This window comes from Chiloscyllium plagiosum, unplaced genomic scaffold (genome assembly GCF_037043375.1).
Source record: "Chiloscyllium plagiosum isolate Xiang-an unplaced genomic scaffold, Cpla_swu_hap1 HiC_scaffold_13, whole genome shotgun sequence".
Lineage (NCBI taxonomy): Eukaryota > Metazoa > Chordata > Chondrichthyes > Orectolobiformes > Hemiscylliidae > Chiloscyllium > Chiloscyllium plagiosum.
The window spans coordinates 91,244,442-91,263,113 of record NW_028270151.1 but is presented as its reverse complement, the minus strand read 5'-3'; the positions used below and the strand labels follow the sequence as shown (position 1 = coordinate 91,263,113).

Genomic DNA, 18,672 nt, shown 5'->3' with positions numbered 1-18,672 from the left:
ATAGCTTTAAATTGAGCGGTGATAGACATAGGACAGATATTAGAGGTAGTTTACTTACTTAGAGAGTAGTAGGGATGTGGAACGCACTGCGCGCAATAATAGTAGACTTGTCAACTGTAAGGGCATTTAAATGGTCATTGGATAAACATATGGATGAAAATGGAATAATGTAGGATAGATTGGCTCCACAGGTTGGTGCAACATCAAGGGCCGAAGGGCCTGTACTGCTCTGTGATGTTCTATGTTCTATGATATCTGATCAGCATGGAAAAGTTGGACTGAAGGGTCTGTTTCTGTGCTGTCCATCTGCATGACTCTATGAACTCAAACACAGTGCACTGGCCCCCAATTCCAGAGCCCAGTTCTTGGAATGAGTGAAAGGAGGAATGATCAGGCTTCCACTGCTCTCACAATTTGGGGCACTTTTCTTCCCAATTTAGCATCTGATAGACTCACCAGTGAATCTCTCAAAGAATTGGGGAGAGGATTGGTGGTCATTGGAGGAGCAGCTCCTTGCAGAATCCTCCAGCTGTATTCATAGCATGGGGAAGATGGGCCATGGATTGGATAGACCCAATGGTGCGCCACATTCTGACCTGCCTGCTACACAAGCCTGACATGGACTGTTTTGATGAGTCGAAAAGTGTGGCACTGGAAAAGCACAGCAGGTCAGGCAACACCCGAGGAACAGAAGAATCGTGATGATCATCAAAATGTCACTTGTCCTGCTCCTTGGATGCTGCCTGACCTGCTGTGCTTTTCCAGTGCCACACTTGTCTACTCTGATCTCCAGCATCTGCAGTCCTCACTTTCTTCTGTTTTGTTGAGTGTTTAATCACCCAAGTAAAATTGCTAGCATCCTTGCAGGGAATCTTGATCTATATGCGCCCTCTCTTCACATGAGGCTCTTACTTCCTCCAACTCACACTGTGCAATCATGGACTCAGACATCATCATTAGTGTTATGCATATTTACCATGTTAATACTATTAGTTTACATCACTATAGCATCAACATCTTGAGATGCAGCAGGCCATTCCCTCAGCTACGTAAGCAAAATTACGTATAAAATCACTTTCAGTATTGATGACTTCCTGCTCCAGTCAGAATGCACTGAGTAAGAGGGGCAGGCCAGTTTAACTTGGTGCTTTTCTCAGTTGTGTAGCCACCAGCAGCACACTGAGCAATGGCTGCACGACACAATCAGTTCAATCGCTGTCAAGCACCCATTGTCAGGGATTGTCTGCTTACACAGCCAAGTTAATAATTAGAGATGAGCAGGGCAGCTGCATCATAAAAGAGACCTTGCGTTTTTTTTTCATATTTGTTCATGGGGATCTGGGCATCAGGGGCTGGAACAGCATTTATTGCCCATTCCAAATTCATCCTAAAGATGGTGGTGAGCTGCCTTCTTTTACCACTGCAAGTCTAAGGCAATGGGTATACACTTACTTACTTACTTACAGTGTGGAAACAGGCCATTCGGCCCAACAAGTCCACACCGACCCTCCGAAGAGCAACCCACCCAGATCCATTCCTCTACATTTACCCCTTCACCTAACACTATGGGCAATTTAGCATGGCCAATTCACCTAACCTGCACATATTTGGATTGTGGGAGGAAACTGGAGCACCCGGAGGAAACCCACACAGAAACGGGGAGAATGTGCAAATTCCACACAGTCAGTTGCCTGAGACGGGAATTGAACACAGGTGTCTGGCGATGTGAGGCAGCAATGCTGACCACTGTGCCGCCCAATGCAGTTACGGAAGCAGTTCCAGGATTTTGACTCAGTGACACTGAATGAACAGCAATATATTTCCAAGTCAGGAGAACTTGCAAGTGTTGATGTTCCGACATATCTGTTGCCCTTGTCTTTCCAGTGGGTAGCGATCATGGGCTTGGAAGATTATTCAGGAACAAAATCATGCAGCACCTTAACACATATAAGGCAATGAAAATGGGTAACTCTGCTCCAAAATACTGTGGAAACATTGACACAATTGGAGCTTTCGGGTCCAAGATTGAGAGATTTTTGTTGGTTGGGATTTCAGGTTGGGGGTGAGGAAGGTGTGAATAAGGATCGTGTAAATAACAATGAGATACAGATCAGGCATGCTCAAAATATGCAGTGGAACACAATCTTAAAAACTAAATGGCCTCCTCCTGTTCCAGATCCTGGCGTGTGCAGATTTATCTGTATCATTTGGAGTATATCTGGCCAGTGTCAAATTGTCCAGTAAAGAGAGGATTGATTCACGCTTAGTTCTCAGGCCTCCCTGTATAATATGTGCAGCTCCTCGGAGGAGGGCCTAGAGATTTACCAGAATGGAGTCAGGGTGATGGACTTCTGTTAATGTGGAGAGACAGAAACTGGAGTAACTGGAATGGAGAAAGTTGTAGCAGATTTGAGAGAATTATTCACAAAGGTCCTGAGGGGATTTGAAAATGTAAATATAGAGCATGTTGGTAGAAGGGTTGGTGACCAGGGGAGATGAAGTCAAGGGAATTGGCAAGTGTATCAAATGCGACCTGAAGAAACATTATTTGCATACAATGACGATGGTCTGAAACATGCTGCCTAAACTTTCAGAATAGAATTGGAGTTTAAACTGACAGAATAACATGGGCACGCTAGGGGACTGGGACAAATTGGATAGCCTGTGAAAGAGCTGGCAAGTGCAGGATGGGTTGAATGGCCTCTTATACTCTCCATTCCCAGGCAGGCAGAAAAATGGTGCTCGGAGCATTTTGTTTCTTTGGTTATAAACTTCAGTTTTCATTGTGTAAAATCAAGAAAGAATCAGATGCAAACAAGAAAAGTCATAGCTAATTTCCGATTTTATTACTGAAATGTATGCTGACATTTCAATACAAAAATCCTCAAGTCTGCAAGTTCACATCAATAATTTCAAACAAATGCACAACCATACAGAATGTGCAACAATCCCAGGATGTGGTGCCTTAACACAAATCTTGAGTTTACACTTAAATACTTACATAACTTACTCATTAATAATGCAGTTTGTCATCTTTGGCATGAAGTTCAATGGCACTAAAATATAGCCGGTGTCAGGTACAAATATTCATACAAAATATATTAACATTTTTTTCTTATTTTTGCTTCACAATTTTTTTTGTAAACGGTGTGAATGCTGTCACGAATGAAGTATAGGCAATGGCCAGCAATTGCACATTATTGGAGAAAGGTCTTTATCTAAGTAACTCAGCCATTCCAACTCCTGAACAAAGTCAATTCTCTCTATTGTCCAGATCCCAGTCACTTCTGATAGTGTCACAGCCCACACAAGCTGAAATATATAGTGAAAATTAATACCCCAAATCTGGTTTCCCATCCACATCCCTTTCTGCATGTTGTGGCTCTTGCTTGGATGAATATCCAATAATTTGCTTTGGATCCTCAGCCACTCAGGTCATAAACCCAGATGTTTGCCAACTACCTAGGTGTGGCATCACCTGTCCCCTCCCGTCTGATAGCTCCAAACTCAGGCTTCCTGGAATGTGTCAGGGCACAGCCACCAAGAATTGGAATTATCCCTGGTATTTTCTTGGCCTTAGTCCAGTTTCAGTCAGTGAGAAATGAAACATTAGATAATCAAACCAAGGCTTTTGATCCTGGTCCACAATCCAGGCTTCCAAGATTTGTCTAGTTTTGTAAATGAGTGAAAATAATAACTGTGGCAGAAACCAGCTACCACTGAGTTAAACCTCCTGCCTTATAGTAGTGCCCTATATCATCCTGGTGAAGTCTGCTATATCCCCAGGGAAGTGAGACACATTCACAGCAAGTGGCCACAGAGCACAGATACACATGTCAATCCCAATAATAAATGGGACCCACATGGACAGTCAATTACAAGAGTTATACCTTCACTTGTAGGGGAAAGGATCCACTCTGAAAAGGATCTTTCACATTTCCGTTGTGGTTACAATATGAATGAGACCTCCACCTAGAAATTGCAGTTCCCACATCCAGACATCACCCAAGTTGTTGGAGTGGCAATGTCAGTGGCTGGGACCACAGAAAGATATCTTTTTTATTCATTCACGGAATGAGGGTATCACTTTATGGGCCAAAATTTATTTCCATCTGTAATTGCCCAGAGGGCAGTCGAGAGTCAACAACATTGCTGTGGGTCTGCAGTCACATCAAGTGCCAGACCAGGTAAGGTCAGCAGTTTCCTTCCCCAACACCATGACAGAACTAGATGTGTTTTTCTAACAATCAACAATGGTTTCGTGGTCATCATTAGACTCCTAATTCCAGATCTTGATTGAATTCGAATTCGACCATTTTCCATGGTGGGATTTGAACTCTGGTCACCAGAGCATTTCCTGGGTGTCTGGATGAACAGTCCAGAAATAATACCACTACACTATTGCCTCCCCTTCTATATCAATCTGGAAGCACAAGTTGACAGAGGACCTCCCCCCACTGCCCCAAGAAGGAGCAGTGTTTTCTTGAATACAATCAACGCGGGCAAGCTGGGACCATCACATTCTCTGGCTCAGAGGCCTGACTGTCCAAGTCCTAGAATCAGATGCTCATACACATCCATTATGATATTTAATTAAAAGGAGCACAGGACTGTCTGCTGATGGGAGCATGCTCTGCCAGGTACGGTGCACCTACAGAGGGCTTGCCAACCAGGGGTTTATTCTGTACAAAGACTGGCATCGAACCAACTAGCTCTTACTTGGAGACCCTTGCACATGGCATCAGATGACAGATTCATTCTTTTCTTATAAAAAATGTCTATCTTATTGAGGAAGGTGTGTATTGCAGTGTCACTGCACTGTGAGTGAAGACATTTCATTGCATGCACCGGCACAATGGCAGAACACTTGGCCACTACAAAGACTTGTAAAAGGATGATGTTCTATGAAGTGTGATTGTGACTAAGTGTTGAGATTTAGCAGCAGCAACAGTGTGTGCTCTGTCATAAACAGTGTGTAACAAAGGAGAAAGCTGCTTGATTCCTGTCCAGGAAAAAGTGTATGCAAGAATCTCCAAGTCAAGAATGGAAAGTTTGGGAAGTGTTCAGATCTGAGTGGAACTTATGCACTTTAAATGTAACTGTTAAGCAATAGTCCCATGGTATATGGACAAGAGAAGAAAGCAAACAGCTGAGCAATGATAATGTTGGAGTGAAAGTATCAGCTGCCAGTAGAGAACTGAAGTTAGCTTTTAAATGATGTTTTAGTAACAGCAGAGAATTGCACAGTGTCTAAAGCTGAAACAAAACAGGTGCTAAACAAATTGGAATTACAGCTTTACATACAGTATATATTCTGTAATAGCACCATCTAGTACTGTATATTCATACTTATTTATATATTTATGCTGCTGTGAAGCTTTTTACTTGGCAGTTGTGTGAAAAAATACTGTCACCTCCTACGAAATGTTTGTGTCCATCACAAAATGCAGCTTCACAGCAGGTTGACTCATTTTAAGTTAGTTCGTGAGTGTCACCTGTCACTCAGGGTAGGTACACACTTGGCACAATGGATAGCACAGCTCTTCCCACGTGTACAACAGTCTTCGTAGCAGCTTATGCATATGGTTATTGAAGGCTACATCTCCCCAGCCCTGCATTCTACACCACCCCCTCGTCCAAGTATAAAGCTCCGTCCCAAAGTGCACAGAGCTTTCTTCTTGTTTCCATTGTTTTGACATCTGGGCTGAGGGAAAAGAAAGGCTTTCCAAAGAAGGAAATGTTTATGTTTCACCAAAGTCCTCTGTTTCTTGCCATCAGAGTCTTGTTCAGATAAGAATTTCAACCATTTCGCTGTCTGATGATTCCTGGCTTCTACTATTGCTGGAGACCATCTGTGTCACTGGCTGCGAAGTATCTGTGAGTATCAAAAATCAAGTTAAGATTCATCAATTTTCTTCTCTTCAATCTCAGATACCAGAAACTCCTCCTACGGCCACAGCCCCCAGAGCTTCAGAATCACCTATATCTGATCCAAACGGCATAGCCAGAATTCCTTGAGATTAGACCAGTCTACGGGTGGGGGGTGGGGGGAGGGTGCCTAATTTGAAGAGGCCAGAAGTGGGAATTGACACACTCTCCAAGTTTATAAGTCTATGGGTTGGCTACTGTTCAGTGACATTTGAGTCAGTTTGCCCATCTCCACCCACCTCTATGTTGAAAGACTAATTTTCCACCTCCTGTCTTGTCTCCCTCTATCACTTGGTGTTATCACTAGCCACAGGCACTCACCTAATGAAGTGGCTGGAGATTTGGTTACTTGCAAGCAGATTCCAGCCTCGCTATCCTCTGGGTTTCCCTGGCCTGAGGCTGTATGTTCAATCTCTACCAATTTCTCAGTCTGTGTGCTACCGTCCCTGCTCCCATGTTTGGCATGGAATGTCACTGAGTGCACGGCCAAAGTGGCTGCTGGATCCTCTATCGGACCTTTGCTGAAAGTACCTAGGAAGATGTAAAGATTTTAAGCACTGAGCCTTAATTTTATTACACAGTAACAACCCATTATACAAACTTTGGTAACATCTTTGCTCGCTGTTTCGATGTAGTTTTTTTGCAGATCACATGAAACAAACTCATTAGTAAGGTTCAAACTGATGTACAAAGTTGTGGGTCAACACAATGCTTTCATGAGTCTAACAACTCACTCTCTATAAAGCTGACTGAAAACATCCCGGATGCTGACTGACTTGGCAGCCTGTGTTTGTTGGCGGCAGCACACAATGAAATTGACAAGTTTACCGTTGTCACAGAACTTTACACAAGAGCCCACACCACGCAATCTTTCTTGCCTAATCTTTTCCATAAGAGAAGGAGCTGTTGGCTAGCCAGTTCCCAGTGATGTATAAAAATGGTACAAGACTATGATGAGTTGTCCAGCACCATTTCATCAAGGTGCTCAAAGCTAGGAGAGTTTTTGAAAGAAGTGAGATGCTGTTCCCTGGGCAGAGGGTTCCCTGGGTTTAACCAATGGGATCTGACTATAAGCAAGGGCAAAAAGTGATAGGCCTGGGAGGATGAGGAGAATTGTTCTAACACAGAGTTAATATGAGCAGAAAGGATGGTGGAAACAGATTCAGTAATAATTTTAAAAGAAGAGGATTAGATACACTTAAAAAAACAAGGAGCTTATTGGGGGTATGGGAACATAGAAAGTGAATGAAACTAACCAGATAGCTCGTTGAAAGAGCCAGCACATGGTATGATGGGCAGAATGGTTTCCATCTGTGCTATATCATACTGTCACTTATCATTCATGTTAGGAAACAGGACCGAACAAATCCACAAGGCATCCTTAAACACGGAATCATGAGGAACAGCAGCAAATTGAGCTTATTCCATTGGAATTTGTAAGAATGAGATTGATCTCATGTCAGATTCTGAGGGTGGGTTTGACAAGGTAGATGCAGAGAGTTTCCACTAGCGGGGAAAATGTCAAACTGAAGCCCAGTTATAAATAATAGAGCACCCATTTATAGTAGAGGTGAGGACTATCTCTGAGAGTTTGAGATTGGAATTCTCTCTCCCAGAGAGTGCTGGAGGCTCAGCTATTGAATATACCCAAGGCTCAGTTAAACAGGGAGTCCACAAGGGAGTCAAGAGCATTCTTAAAATAGGCTCAATAGGCTGAATAGTCTATCCCTGCTCCTACTTCTGATGATCGTATGAAATGAGAAAACATTCACGTCATGTTAGAAGAATAACAACATTTCTAGCATTTCTTTACCTGACATGCCTCTTGTTGTTTTGTCAAGAAATTGTTCATTGTTCAGTTGGTTGACAGAACTGGCGTGGCTCACTCCTGTAGCCAATGTGATGGATGGAACAGAGCGTGCCGGGCGGAGAGCAGGCTGCTCAGCTTTTACCTGTTCCCTTCTCGAGCGCTGCTGGAGCACCTTGATGATGGCATCCTTCTCCAGGATTTGGGCATGCAAGGCTTTGATCCTGAAGGCAGAGGAAACAGACAGAGTTACTGACCGCCAGTGACTGCTCTAAAACTGCTGCAAATTGCACAGAAAATCTTGCAAACTGTGCAGCCACTTTAGACTATTAACAATTAATTCAATGATGTGTCTTCATTTTTTACAAAAACTATTCATTGTCGTGTTCAAGATGCTTAATTCAACACACTTCAACCAGAGGTACACAGTCTTACCGGAGGTACACACTGGACCTAGATTTCAATCTTGTCTCTGGTACCACAACAGCATAACTTTTCCAGATCTATTGCAAGTTGGAACTGAGGCCTGTGTTCTGGTAGAGTTTTCTGACCTGGCACATTGAGCAGCCATTGACCTGGCATTGAGATAGCCAGCGTGGCATCAAGATGATAATCTCCAGATGGATGTCAGTCCATCCTTCAAGTCTGCCACTCCCACAGGACCAGCAATTGTTGAGTAGTAACCAGGATACTGAGCAGCTCAGTCACTGTGACCAGCTATCGCCCAGTATAACCCAGATAGTGACCAACTCAGTCACTGGGACCAGCTATCACCCAGTATAACCCAGACAGTAAGCAGTTCAGTCACTGTGACCAAAAATAGAAGTTCCATACATTCCTCTTGTTAGGAAGGAGCTAGCCCAAGGCTTATCTTTACCAACGGAGAAATACACACTCTGACTCTAACTAGGTCACTTAAACACATCACCAATCAGGCCCCCACATTAATAGCTCTACCTGCTCTCCATCTCTTGATCTCGATGACTGCTCACAATGATCTCTCCCCTCTGGTAGCAAACAGGTTTCTCCAAGGAGCCATCATTGAAGCTGCTGTTTGGCGAGTGTCGAGGGGAATGATTGATAATTGTGGTGTCTCTGTCGGAGAAATGTGAAACCATTCATTTATTGAGGGAAAGCTGAGGGGCGACAGGATGAACATGGTCAGAAGTATGTGGACATAGGTGAGATATCAGGACAGGTATCTAAAACCCAAGTGTCAACAAATAATAAAGTCAGTCATAAATCCAACTGGGAATTCTGGAGAAATGTCCCTATCTGTGGTAGAATTTGCTACCACAAAGAGCAGCAGAGGCAAATATTTGGAAGGATAATGAGGGAGAAAGAAAGGGAAGCATACAGTGATAGGGTGAGGTGGAGTTGGGTGAATGTTGGCCACGTTTGGAGAAACACTGGCACAGATGAGGTGGGCTGAATAGCCTGTTACTGCCCTGGAATCTCGATGTAATTCAATGCTAAAAAATAAAATCCCAGATTTATCATTTGCTTTCTGGCATCCTTTTCAAAGAGCGAACAATGGGTTTTGAAAGTAAGGGCAGTGAAAGAACAAAGTGGAACAACTGAAGAGGGGGATGTGCTGTTAAAATCATGGGATTTCCAGCTCTCAGCATGATAACTCTCAATGTGTTTTCAGCAATGACATACTGAGATGGGATGATTTATTTAGCAACTCACTGATGAGGAGTAGTTAAGTGCAAAAAGTTCTGCAAACATGGCATTTACCTCTGGGTAGCTGCAGTGGCTGCAGCATCCATTGCAAACTGCCGCATGGTGCTCTCCTCCAAATACTTCTGTTCCCATTTGGTCATATCAGCTTCCAGGGCCAGGATCCGTTCTTCCTTTTCCCTGAGCAGCTCCATCAGAGCGGGACCACTGTATTCTGTGGTTCCTGAGTTGTGGGTCATTGCCTGACGCTGTTGGGGGCAGAGAGAAGCCACTGTTAATTCTCAGGAGAACGAACTAATGGAGTCATTGCTAATGTATGTGGTACGGTGGCATAGTGGTTAGTACTGCTGCCTCACAGCACAAGGACCCAGGTTCGATTCCAGTCTCGGGCGACTGTCTGTGTGGAGTTTGCACATTCTCCGTGTGTCTGTGTGGGTTTCCTACGGGTGCTCCAGTTTCCTCCCACAATCCAAAGATGTGCAGGTTAGGTGAATTGGCCATGCTAAATTGTCCATAGTGCTAGGTGCATTAGGGAAAATGGGTCTGAGTGGGTTACGCTTCAGAGGGTCGGTATGGACCTGTTGGGCTGAGGATCTGTTTACACACTGTAAGGTATCTAATCTAATCTAAATTGTCAGAATTCCATGTACAGCTTTCAGTCTTGGCTCAGTGTCTCGCACTTTTATCAGTTTTGGGTTCAAGTTCAACCGCAGGCACATGCTTCAGTGCAATACTGAGAGAATGCTACAATGCTTCAGATGGGATGTTAAACCAAGGGGAGATGCTTGCTCACTCAAGACGGATGTAAAATATCACATTTTGAAAATAGGAAGGAGAGCAATGCCTGAGATCCCTCAACTAACCACGTTCACGTATAAGGTGATGGGATCGCGATCACAATGCAGCTTGCAGGAATGTACAAAATGGCTGCTGCACCTGCTACTTTACAACAGTGGCTGCACATCAAAAGCTCTTCTGCAACCACACTTTTGGCTGTCTTGAGGATGTGAATGATGCTATACAAATACATGAATATTGTTTTTTTTGGAGCTAGCTGCTACTTTGCAAAACTCAGTTTTACTTTGAGGTAATCCCATGATGTGGTGATTAGAACATAGAACATTCCAGCGCAGTACAGGCCCTTTGGCCCTCGATGTTGTGCCGACCTGTGAAACCAGTCTGAAGTCCACCTAACCTACACGATTCCATTTTCATCCATATGCCTATCCAATGACCATTTAAATGCTCTTCAAGTTGGCGAGTCTACTACTGTTGCAGGCAGTGCGTTCCATGCCCTTACTACTCTCTGAATAAAGAAACTACTTATGACATCTGTCCCATACCTATCACACTTCAATTTAAAGCCATGTCCCCTCATGCTAGCCATCACCATCTGAGGAAAAAGGCTCTCCCTGTCCACCCTATCTGACCCTCTGATTATCTTACATGTCCCAATTAAGTCACCTCTCAACCTTCTTCTCTCTAACGAAAACAGCTCAAATCCCTCAGCCTTTCATCGTAAGACCTTCCCTCCATACCAAGCAACATCCTAGTAAATCTCCTCTGCACCCTTTCCAAAGCTTCCACATCCTTCCTATAATGCTGTGACCAGAACTGTACACAATACTCCAAGTGCGGCCGCACCAAAGATTTGTGATTCTGGGAAATTCTAAACAAACTCTTACCTGTTAAATCCAATGCACAAAGCCAAGGACCTGGCAACAAGCTGCAGAAATCAACCCCTTGCTGGCTGGCAACAATCTAATTTTTAACCAGTAAACCCATCTGTTTATACACCGATGTCCCCATATGCTACACCGCGAAGGAACTTAAATGTTTAAACACAATCTGAAAGGCAGGATGAACCCCTGTGTTAAAGTTTCGCTCTTTCCTTTACCTGTTGTGTTCGCAGACTCTTCAATTCCTGCTCCAGTCGGTTCCTCAATCGCAGTTCTAGCTGTTCCCGTTTCTCACAGGCTGCCTGCAGCTGTGATAGTGCGTGCTGGAGCTTTTCCACCTTTTCCACATATGCTTGCTTCTTCCGCAGCTGACAGAGAGTGAGAGACGAGAAACACACCAGGATTTAGTGTCCTACTTCCTCATAATCATGCTTTTAATTCATTTGGATAGAATTTAGGCAAAGTACCTCATCTTCTAACTGTACTACTTTGGACTGGGTGCTGTTGAGTGCCTGGTCGAGGAGCCCCATTCGCTTGTGTTGTTCTTCATTCCTGTTACGGGACAAGCTTAATTCCCTTCGAAGCTGCTCCTTTTCTTGCTGCTGTTCTCGATCTGTTGGTAAATAAAGCAATCATTACCAAACGGCAACACATGACGAAGAGTTACAATATTAACTCTCTCTCTCTATCTCTCTCTATATATTATATATATATATATATATATATATATATATCTCATCGGTGCTGTCAGATCTGCTAAGTTTTCTCAGCTCTTTCTGTTTTTATTTTGAGTTAGGAGCAGTTCATTCTGCTTCTTGAACCTCTTTAGTGAGACAATCAGACCATGGCTGATCTGACATTGGTCTTAACTCCACTTTCCTGACTTACTCTGATACCATCTGACTCCCCGGTTAGTCGAGAATCTCTGTAACTAAGCATTCAAGAGATTTAGTGACCCTGCCTTTGGTATTCTCCAGAAAAAGAAAATTACACAAACTAATGGCTCTCAAAAATTGTCTCTGGGTCTCCATCTTAGATGGAGAACACCTTATTTTTAAACTGTGTCCTGCAGTCTGAGTCTCTCCCACAAGAGAAATGGCTTTTCAGCATCCACGCTGTCAAGGTCTTTCAGAATCTTATATCTTTCAATAAGGCCACTTCTCATTTTTCTAAACCCCAATGGTGGGCGGCATGGTGGCACAGTGGTTAGCACTGCTGCCTCACAGCGCCAGAGACCCGGGTTCAATTCCCGCCTCAGGCAACTGACTGTGTGGAGTTTGCACGTTCTCCCCGTGTCTGCGTGGGTTTCCTCCGGGTGCTCCGGTTTCCTCCCACAGTCCAGAGATGTGCAGGTCAGGTGAATTGGCCATGCTAAATTGCCCGTAGTGTTAGGTAAAGGGTAAATGTAGGGGTATGGGTGGGTTATGCTTCGGCGGGTCGGTGTGGACTTGTTGGGCCGAAGGGCCTGTTTCCACACTGTAATGTAATCTAATCATCTAATCTAATGGATACAGGATTCATCACTTATGTCCCTCATTACATACACTAGAAATCTAGCATCAACCACAGGCTATATTTATGTATGTGTTGGGGAGAAAGGAGGGACATCACTTACATAAAGAACAAAGGAAAGCATTTCTATAGCACTGGTTAAGGATCCAGCTATGGCCAACAAAATGCTTTTGAATTACAGGTATTGCTAAATGTGCCAAATGTGACCAGGTTGTGCGCAGCAAGATCTCAGAGAGACGTTGACCAGATAATTTAGAGTCATATAGCATCAAAACATGCCCACCATGTCTGTGCCAAGCAACAAACACCAAGCTACTCTAATCCCATTTGTCTGTACTTCGTCCATAGCCTACTATGCCTTGGCATTTTAAGTGCTCATCTAGACACTTAAGTGTTGTGAGAGTACCTGTCTCCACCACCCTCTCGAGCAAAACATTCCATATATCTCTCTCATCCTCTGGAGGGAATTTTTTTTTCTCTGAGATCTCTTCTAAACTACTCACTTCTCAACTTAAACATATGCCGGCTGGTGATAGACATGTCTGCCATGGGGGAGAGATTTGCATGGTACCCTGTCTATGCCTCTCATTATCCCCCCTCTGCTCCAGGGAAAACAAACGCAATCTATCCAGACTCTCCTCATAACTTTCCATCTCAGGCAACATCACGGTGAACCTCCTCTGCACCCTCTCTAGTAAATCATGTCCTTCTGATAGTGTGGTGACTAGATCGTATGTATTATTCCATCTGTGGCCAACCAATGTTTTATAAAGTTGTAACTTCCCTGCTCCTATATTTACCACTCCAGCAAGTATCTTGTATGCCCTTTTCACCAACCTATCTACATGTGCTCACACTTTCAGAGATCGATGGCCTTGGCTCCTCAATACTCTTTCAGCAGCGACCATTCATTGTGCCATCAAACATGCATCATCTTGACTTAAACCCCATCTGTCATGGCTTTGCCCAATTTACTAGCAGATCAATATCAGACTCTAGCCTGAGACCATCCTCTTCATGATAAATAACAATAACAATTTTCATGTAATCTGCAAACTTACTAATTATACCTTGGATATTCATATCCAAGTTGTTCATGTTCAGAACAAACAGCAAGGGTTCCAGTACTGATCCCTGGGGTACACTGCTAGTCACAGGCTTTCAATTCCAATAACAACCCTCCACCTTCACTCTGGGTCTCCTGCTTGTAAGCCAGTTTTGGATCCAGTTTGCCAACTTGTCTTGGAACCCCATGGGCTTTCAGATGAGACTTCCACATGGGAACTTGTCAAAGGCTTACCGAAGTCCATGTAAAACACATCAACCTTTATTTAGTTATTTAAAAAAAACCTCAATTAAACTGAATGATCTAATTCAAAGTATGTTACATCCATCAGTGTAGCCATCCCTCAACACTTACCCTCTGACAGCGCAGCACTCCAACAGCACTACCCCTCTTGACAGCATAGTACACCCTTAGTACTGACCTTGACATGCAGTACACCTTCAGTACTGACCCTGACATGCAGTACACCCTCAGTACTGACCCTGACATGCAGTACACCCTCAATACTGACCCTGACATGCAGTACACCCTCAATACTGACCCTGACATGCCGTACACCCTCAGTACTGACCCTGACATGCAGTACACCTTCAGTACTGACCCTGACATGCAGTACACCCTCAGTACTGACCCTGACATGCAGTACACCCTCAGTACTGACCCTGACATGCAGTACACCCTCAGTACTGACCCTGACATGCAGTACACCTTCAGTACTGACCCTGACATGCAGTACACCCTCAGTACTGACCCTGACATGCAGTACACCCTCAGTACTGACCCTGACATGCAGTACACCCTCAGTACTGACCCTGACATGCAGTACACCCTCAATACTGACCCTGACATGCAGTACACCCTCAGTACTGACCCTGACATGCAGTATACCCTCAGTACTGACCCTGAGATGCAGCACACCTTCAGTACTGCCCCTCTGACAAGCAGCATACTCCACTACGGCCCCTCTGACAATGAGTTACACTCTCAGTACTGACCATGACATACAGCACACTCTCAGTACTGCCCCTCTGACACTGCAGCATACCACAGTACTGCCCCTCTGACAAGCAGCACACTCCAGTACTGCCCCTCTGACTGTGCAGCACACCCTTACCAACACTCACGTCTACTTGATCGTTTACTGAGAGTGGAGACCAATCACCCTGATTATTAAATCCAGCTTTGGCTGTATAATGCCTTTAGAATGGTTCCCACAGGAAGGAGTTATGAATGGGGTCCTGCCTGAACAGGTCTTCTTCATCAACTGCTCCCTGAACACAATCACAGAAAAAACTGATATCGATGCAGAACTGTGCCTGCCCAAGGTTGAGAAACATGATGAATTCCTGCAATGCAACAAGGAAATAGCAGCCAGCCCAGTAATGCTGACTGCCGCACAGACACAACTGAAAACATGAAACCACTTTCTAGAGAGAGGCCTTATGTTCCAAATCACAGTCCGTCTTCGGCAACTTTGCAAATAATTGTGTGAAAGCATCACAAATCCTGGCATTGTTTTTTGTTTAACTCTTCCGTAAAAGCTCTATGTATTAATATCAACAGAAACCCACATTCCACATTCCTTTCCCCTTTCCACACCCCAAGGGAATGACTGAGAGACCTTGATAGGCTCCTAACTTCCTGCTATAAAGTTCGAGTATTCAGTAAAGAATGCGCTTGAGGATGGGAGGAGGGGAAGCTCGGCTGTTGATGCAAGTCATGGGACAAATCCCTCCTGACCTACATACTTCACAATCACATACATTCCAACAGCAACATACCTCCCAGAGTAAAGCTGCATTTAACACTTTCCTGACCATGGGAGAGCATGTTTTACACCATCGAAAATAAAACAGTCCAGTAGTCAGAGGCCACAAGAAGCTGAGCAATTAAGCAACCCCCAGGAGTTTTACTTTTTGAAAAAAGGCTTTTCCCATTCCAAAGCTGGGCAGACCGAAGCAAACGGGGCAGATCTTGGCATGTAACTTACCAGCCTTGAATGAACATTTCTGTCGACTGAGTTGGCAGTAATGGTGCAGTGGTTGATTTACTCTGCAGCCTGGTCTACACCCATCTCACTTTTAATCAGTACTGTAATTTCAACAGGTCCAGTGAGGTAGCTGACCATGTTTACATTTACAGGACTGTTGCAGATATAACCCACCACACTCTGTTCCTATGTCCAAATATTCTTACAACATACCAGTCACAGCACTTTTCCCAAGGTTGTGTCTTAGACAGACTGCTGGCATTATTTTTACACACTCAGTCTAGCCAATCCTACTGCCTTGTTTCAAAACAGCTTCTGCCAGACAGACACATACTCACGCACCTGAACAAGCACACTGATGTACTCTCTATCTCACGCACAGCCACTCTCTCTTTCACACACTGATACACATACACTCTCCCACACACAGAGTCTCTCTCACACATGTGGTCACATATTGAGTGTCCTCTCACACAAACACACTACATGGAGAGTGTCACTCACACACTCACAAATCTCTCTGTCACACACTCACACAGTCTCTCTCACACACAGTCTCTCTCACACACAGTCTATCACACACACAGTCTCTCTCTCTCTCACAAACACAAACAGTACCTCTCTCACACAAACAGTCCCACACACATACACACAGTCTCTCTCTCTCTCACACACACATACACAATCTCTCTCTCTCCCTCACACTCACAGTTACTCTCTCTCACTCACAAACACACAGTCTCTGCCTCACACACAGTGTGTCCGTCTCTCTCTCTCACACAGTCTCTCTCTCTCTCACACACACACAAACAGAGTCTCTCTCTCTCTCACACATACACACACGCACACACTCAGTCTCTTTGTCATGCACACACTCACAAATCTCTCTGTCACACACTCACACAGTCTCTCTCACACACAGTCTCTCTCACACACAGTCTCTCTCACACACACAGTCTCTCTCTCTCTCTCACAAACACAAACAGTACCTCTCTCTCACAAACAGTCCCACACACATACACACAGTCTCTCTCTCTCACACACACACATACACAATCTCTCTCTCTCCCTCACACTCACAGTTACTCTCTCTCACTCACAAACACACAGTCTCTGCCTCACACACAGTCTTTCTCTCTCTCTCTCGCACACACACAGTCTCTCTCGCATGCGCATACACACACTCTCGCGCGCACACGCACAAGTCTCTCTTGCGTGCACACACACAGTCTCTATCTCTCTCACACATACACAGACACACACTCACACAGTCTCTCCTCTCTCTCTCACACACGGTCTCTCTCTTTCTCTCTCACATATACACACACAGACTTTTTCTGTTTCTCACACGCATACACAATCTCTCTCTATCCCACACACACATACACACACACATACACACACAGTCTCTCTCTTTGTCTCCCTCACACACACAGACTCTCTCTCACACACACAGTCTCTCTTTCTCATACACACACAGTCTCTCTTTCTCACACACACAGTCTCTCTCTCTCTCTTTCTCTCTCTCTCACACACACACCCAGTCTCTCTCTCACACACACAAGCACACACACTGTCTCTCTGTCTCTCTCTCTCACATACACAAGCACACACACACACACACTGTCTCTCTCTCTCTCACACACAAGCACACACACACACACTGTCTCTCTGTCTCTCTCTCTCACACACACACACACAGTTTCTCTCTCTCTCACACACACACAGAGTCTCTTTTTCTCACATATACACAGTCTCTCCCTCGCTCTCTCACACACGCACATACACATACACATTCTCTCTCTCTCCCACACACAGTCTTTCTCTCTCACACACACAGTCTCTTTCTCTCTCCTCTCTCTCTCACACACACACAGTCTTACTCTCTCACATATACACAGAGTCTCTCCCTCGCGCTCTTCCATACGTGCACACACAGTCTCTCTGTCTCTCTCTCTCTCACACACACACAAACACACACTTTCTCTGTCTCTCACACATACACAAACACACACCCATAGTCTCTCTCTTTCTCTCACACATGCAGTCTCTCTTGCACACATAGTCTATCTTTCTCTCTCACACACACAGTGTCAGTCTCTCTCACACACAATCTTTCTCTCTCTCTCTCACACGCACACACATTTTGTCTCTCTCTCTCACACACACACACACACACACAATCTCTCTCTCATGTTATCAGTTATAAATCTGGCTGAGTGGTCAGGAGAAAGATGGGTTTTCAGTAATGAAGGAATGCAGTTGGATGAGGGTGAAGGGCAAACAAACCCTCCATGCTGTACTTTGTTCATAGGGCATGATGTTCACTCAACTATGACTAACAGAATCACAGCCTGCACTCAATACAACAAATGTTGCGCGACAGAGTCAGAAACTGAAAAACCAAGCACATTGCTGCGACTCCCCAAATCTGACCTGGTCAGCAGAAACTAAACTGGTGTTTCCAGCCAGCTTCCACTAGGGATCCAAGGACTTGTCATGGAGTGTGCCAATGGCGTGAGAAAACCGCAGAGGGGATTGTACAGGGTGGAAGGTGCTCCAACAATTCCCTGATCGAGATGCAGGAACTGCAGCATCTGTTGTACTTAGGTGCAAAAACTATGCCGTGGTCCACTTCTTAGGAATTGGTCTATTCAGTTTGAATGCTGAGAAACCGTTGCCACAAGTCTAACCCAACTGCATTGATCAGTTTCCACTCAAAATGTCAATCAATCCTGAGAAAACCCAGCAGGCTCATTGGGAGTGCACTAAGGTGAATAAAGAGGGACTAGTGGAGGAGTAGTGAGTAGTGAGTGAAAGAATAATGAGTGGAGGAGTAGTAAGTGGAGGTATAGTGAGTATTGAGTGAAGGAGCATTGAGTGAAGGAGTATAAAGTGAAGAAAAGTAGTGAGTAGAGGAGTCGTGAGTGGAGGGGTTCATCACAGTGAGGAATGCATCACTGCCAGGCACGAAGAACCCACGTCCTGCCCTGGTACATGCACACAT

At 44.5% G+C, this 18,672-nt stretch overlaps 1 protein-coding gene across 3 annotated transcripts in view; it reads right to left on the bottom strand.

Annotated features, from left to right (window-relative positions):
• Window positions 1–2,824: 2,824 nt before the first annotated feature.
• Window positions 2,825–18,672, bottom strand: part of LOC122555680 (angiomotin-like 2a) — a 28,531-nt gene continuing 12,683 nt past the window's right edge. For 2 of the 3 annotated variants that reach the window (XM_043701681.2, XM_043701682.2), the window contains exons 6-12: window positions 11,565–11,710; window positions 11,316–11,465; window positions 9,476–9,666; window positions 8,693–8,830; window positions 7,742–7,959; window positions 6,250–6,459; window positions 2,825–5,875 (exon numbers count right to left, since the gene is read on the bottom strand). In XM_043701681.2, the coding sequence (XP_043557616.2) occupies window positions 5,787–5,875; window positions 6,250–6,459; window positions 7,742–7,959; window positions 8,693–8,830; window positions 9,476–9,666; window positions 11,316–11,465; window positions 11,565–11,710 (1,142 nt within the window). In that variant the 3' untranslated portion in view covers window positions 2,825–5,786. The remainder of the gene's footprint in view (window positions 5,876–6,249; window positions 6,460–7,741; window positions 7,960–8,692; window positions 8,831–9,475; window positions 9,667–11,315; window positions 11,466–11,564; window positions 11,711–18,672) is intronic. The other variant, XM_043701683.2, reaches the window with a different exon arrangement.